The 3,742-nt window shown below is 32.1% G+C and overlaps 1 protein-coding gene across 1 annotated transcript; it reads right to left on the reverse strand.

Moving 5' to 3' along the window:
• Positions 1 to 2,356: 2,356 nt before the first annotated feature.
• LOC105136830 (flavonol synthase/flavanone 3-hydroxylase-like) lies at positions 2,357 to 3,596 on the reverse strand. Its single transcript, XM_011042320.1, has 3 exons — positions 3,308 to 3,596; positions 2,890 to 3,211; positions 2,357 to 2,745 (listed from the first exon to the last, which is right to left on the reverse strand). The coding sequence occupies exons 1-3, from the start codon at positions 3,568 to 3,570 to the stop codon at positions 2,494 to 2,496; spliced, it is 837 nt and encodes a 278-aa protein (XP_011040622.1). The 5' UTR covers positions 3,571 to 3,596; the 3' UTR covers positions 2,357 to 2,493.
• Between the last annotated feature and the right edge of the window lie 146 nt (positions 3,597 to 3,742).

Here is a 3,742-nt window from a genome sequence, read left to right on the forward strand (position 1 = left end):
TGGAGGTTTGGTTTTTCAACGAGGTAGATGCAAGAGCGTGGAGGTTGAGAAAGTGCGAGTTTATGTCATTTTTAGTGGAGGCGAAGATAATTTGTTGGCGCGTGTTTATGTGAATTTCAGTGGAGGCGAGTTTCAATTAGCGCTTCACTTGGGAATTTTAAGTTAGGTTAGGGTTTGAATTTCGAATTTTACCTCAATATTTATTTTAGAGTTTTTGTGTTTGTTTTTTTTTTTTTTTTATGGTGGGGCTTGAGCATTTATTTCATTATTTAAGTCTTTTTTACTTTTTATGATGAACATTTAAATTCTTTTTCCCCCCTCAATTTTATTCCGCATGAAAAAAGGTTATTTAATCAGATGCCTAACAGATTTTAGTCAAATCAACATAATTAATGAACATAGTGATTTTTTTAATCCTAAAATCGAAAATTCAAGAGTTGATTTTGCGAAATTTATTATAGAAAGATAAATTTAACTAAAATCATCTAATAAAAAGGTATGTAATGATTTTTAAACAAGTGTTTGAAAGATTAATTAGCTACAATATAACTTGTTGGAGCGCGCGCATATATATATATATGTGTGTGTGTGTGTAGTGTTATTAGGTCTATCTGTAAGATAAAAAATTTTATCCAATTTTTTATTATTTAAAAATAAAAAAATCTTAAATATATATTTTTTAATTTATTTAGGTGTACTCGAATTCATCATAAAAAGCTGAAATCCAATTCCTTAATCAGATTAATTCTAGATTGAGATTTATAACTATAATAAAAAGTTTAACAGAGTCACTACACGCCAAAACATTATGGGTACGGTGCCATGTCGACATCATATTAATGAAGACAGCATACCGACACTTCTATGTAAAGAGGGGGGGGGGGACATAGGAAATCAAGAACTAACTGATAATTATTTATAAACATAATAAAAAAAAAACCCTTTCACGGTATAAATGGTATAATTAAAATCCTTTCCAATTCTTTTACTATAGTGAGTCCTCTAGTGGTGATAAATATAAAATTTCTTGATTTTTATTTTCTTGTAATTTTTTTATGTAATTGATATATTTATTATTTTATACTTGGCCTGGTTGTGATAAACAAATAATTTTTTTAATTTTGGGTTTAAAACACGTTTCAGAAAAAAGAAAAAAGAAAAAAAAGAAGCTTCGTGTCCATGTCCTGCAGGTCCACCATGCTTTCTTTTATAACGTGTGTTTGTGTGGCGTATTAAGCATGAGAGAGCACTTTACCCCACCACACAATATATTTACTGACTTCCTCGACGTGCCTTTATGTCTCCTTCGCCGAAAGCCTCACCATCCACTAGCATCAGAGCATGCGATGTAAGTTTTTAGCTTTGCCCTCACGAGATGCCAAGAGAGAGTGTCTTTTTCAAACATACAGCATGCCAGGAGAAAAAAATAAGAAAAGACAGCTTTTATGAGCCGAAAAATAATAATCTGAACAGTACCCATACTCAAGAAGATAAAAAGCCTTTGGATTAATATTGAAGGATTCTTTTGGAATGTTGAGAGATGTTGTGATTCGAGAAATCAAAACAATCCCTGATTATTGATTTAATAACACTAGAAACAACCTTGTTATATTCTTCGTGAATTTCTAGAAGTAGTTTTCGAGATTTGTCAATTAAATCTCATGTTTTTACTTTTACTTAGAGGTGAGTAAAAAATCAAAAAACTGAATAAATTGAGAAAACTAAAAAAAATAATAAAAAAATCAAATAAAAAAACTGATTAAAATTAAAAAAAAAAATAGACCGGTTAGTTTCAGTTTCGGTTTTATAAGTCTGAAATTGAAAAAACCAAATTGAAACAAAAAAACCTGAAAAAAACCTAGCCAAACTAGAAAAATCAAGACAAAATAAAAAAAACAAAGCCAAACAGCAAAAAAAACCGAGCTAAAATATAGTCAAACCGAGCCAAACAGAAAAAACCGAGTCAAACAGGTTTGAATCGGTTTTTGTCCTAAAAAACCAAACTGAACTCAAACAGGACGGTTTGAACCGGTTGTCATTTTTTTTAATAAAAACCAAACCGAACAAAAAATAATCACCCCTACTATTATTTTTAAATTATTCTACCTAAAAAATATAAATTTAATATTATAATATAGAAATAAGTGAAAGATTATTATAATTTTTTTGGGGTCTTGGATTTGATTTTTCCTTTTCTTCATACATTTATTTATTTTTTTAAAATAAATTCATGAAAGTAATTAATAAAACATTACACAGTGCACCATAAAGTTTTTCGATAAACTTGCTTCCACCAATGAATTTTTATATATCTGCTTTTATGTATAATAAACACTGTAAAAGTACTTTCAACAATCAAGAAGAAAGATCTTAGCTGCCATTTATAAAATTTATTGTAAGTCATAGTTCAGCAAAACTGCTGGAAATTCTTATTGAGTAAAGCTACTATATGTCTCGAGCATCCCAACAGCAGGAGCGGTGCAGAAAATGGAGTTAATCAGCACGAGCCTTGAACAAGTCTAATCGCTTAGCTGTTGAACACTTTACTCGCCACATGGATTCGTGGAATTCTCTGTAAGTGAAATCTTTATAGATTGCTGGATGATCCCTGTCTACCAACTTCTTAGCCGGTCCTATCATAGCATCATCCGATGGATAGCAATAACTGGCAATGGATACACGCTCTTTCTCACAGTTCACAATAGCTTGATGAAGCAAACTCTTGTATCTGTAGTTACTAAGTGCCTGGAAACAAATAAAAGAAAGAAAAACTAGTCATTTCTGAATCAATCCATAAATTTATGTTTTTCCTAACCAGTTAAAGATAAGTTATATATCGTTCAAGAAAGTTTTTATGTTACTATATAGATGGATTTGTTAATTGATCACCTGCAGGATATCTCCAACATGAACAACAACGGCGTTTGGAAGAGGATTAACATTTATCCACTTGTCATCGTTAATAACCTGAAGTCCAGGCACATCATCTTGCATCAGAATAGTGATTATAGTTGGATCAGTGTGAGTCCGAACTCCATAAGTAACATCAAGTTCTGATTCCCGACAAGCTGGATAGTAATTAATGGACACATAATGTCCTTTTAATATCTTGTCTATGTAATCCCTTTCCAGGCCCAAGCTCTCTGATATGGCCTCGAGTATTGCTACCTCCACCTCTCTCACACTTGCGCAATATTCTCCAACATTTTCCCTGTCAAAAATTATATTGTAAATTAATGAATACAGCACAATTTTAAATAAAGAAAATTAGGTCTAGATAACTGTATTGATGTCAGAGCTTGTTTACCTGAAAGGAGGAGGATTTGAAGGCCATTGGCTCTTGTATTCTTCAACGGGATGCGAGTGGAATTTCAAGGATTGCCTCGAGACAAAGATGTTCCGGGTCCTATCTTCAAAGCCTGTGACCAGCCTGATGACACTGTTCGGGTCAGTAGAGCGAAATTTCAACCTTTCTTCATCCGGCAAGTGGAAGAACTCTCTTGCCGTGTCCAGCATGTTGTTGATCTTCATTTCTGGAATCCCATGGTTCTTCACCTGATGTTGTAGCATTGATTGTTAGGACTATGATTAATTTTAAATTTAAAAAAGAGAATTTTACTTCATGAAGAATATATTACATATGATTTGTGAGCAGGGAAGGTTGATAAGCATGGTTGTGACTATTCAAAAATAAAAAATAAAAACTCAACGCTGTTAATTCCTTTCCTCTCCTTTTTACTAT

This window comes from Populus euphratica, unplaced genomic scaffold (assembly GCF_000495115.2).
Source record: "Populus euphratica unplaced genomic scaffold, PopEup_1.0 scaffold62.1, whole genome shotgun sequence".
In the NCBI taxonomy this organism is placed as follows: Eukaryota; Viridiplantae; Streptophyta; class Magnoliopsida; order Malpighiales; family Salicaceae; genus Populus; species Populus euphratica.

Excerpts from the sequence above, each read along its gene's own strand:
- LOC105136830 (XM_011042320.1), bottom strand. The coding sequence starts at position 3,570 with ATGCTACAACATCAGGTGAAGAACCATGGGATTCCAGAAATGAAGATC. Across the intron at positions 3,212-3,307 it reads TCAAATCCTCCTCCTTTCAG|GGAAAATGTTGGAGAATATT; the intron begins GTAAACAAGCTC and ends AATTTTTGACAG. Across the intron at positions 2,746-2,889 it reads ATGTTGGAGATATCCTGCAG|GCACTTAGTAACTACAGATA; the intron begins GTGATCAATTAA and ends ATTTGTTTCCAG.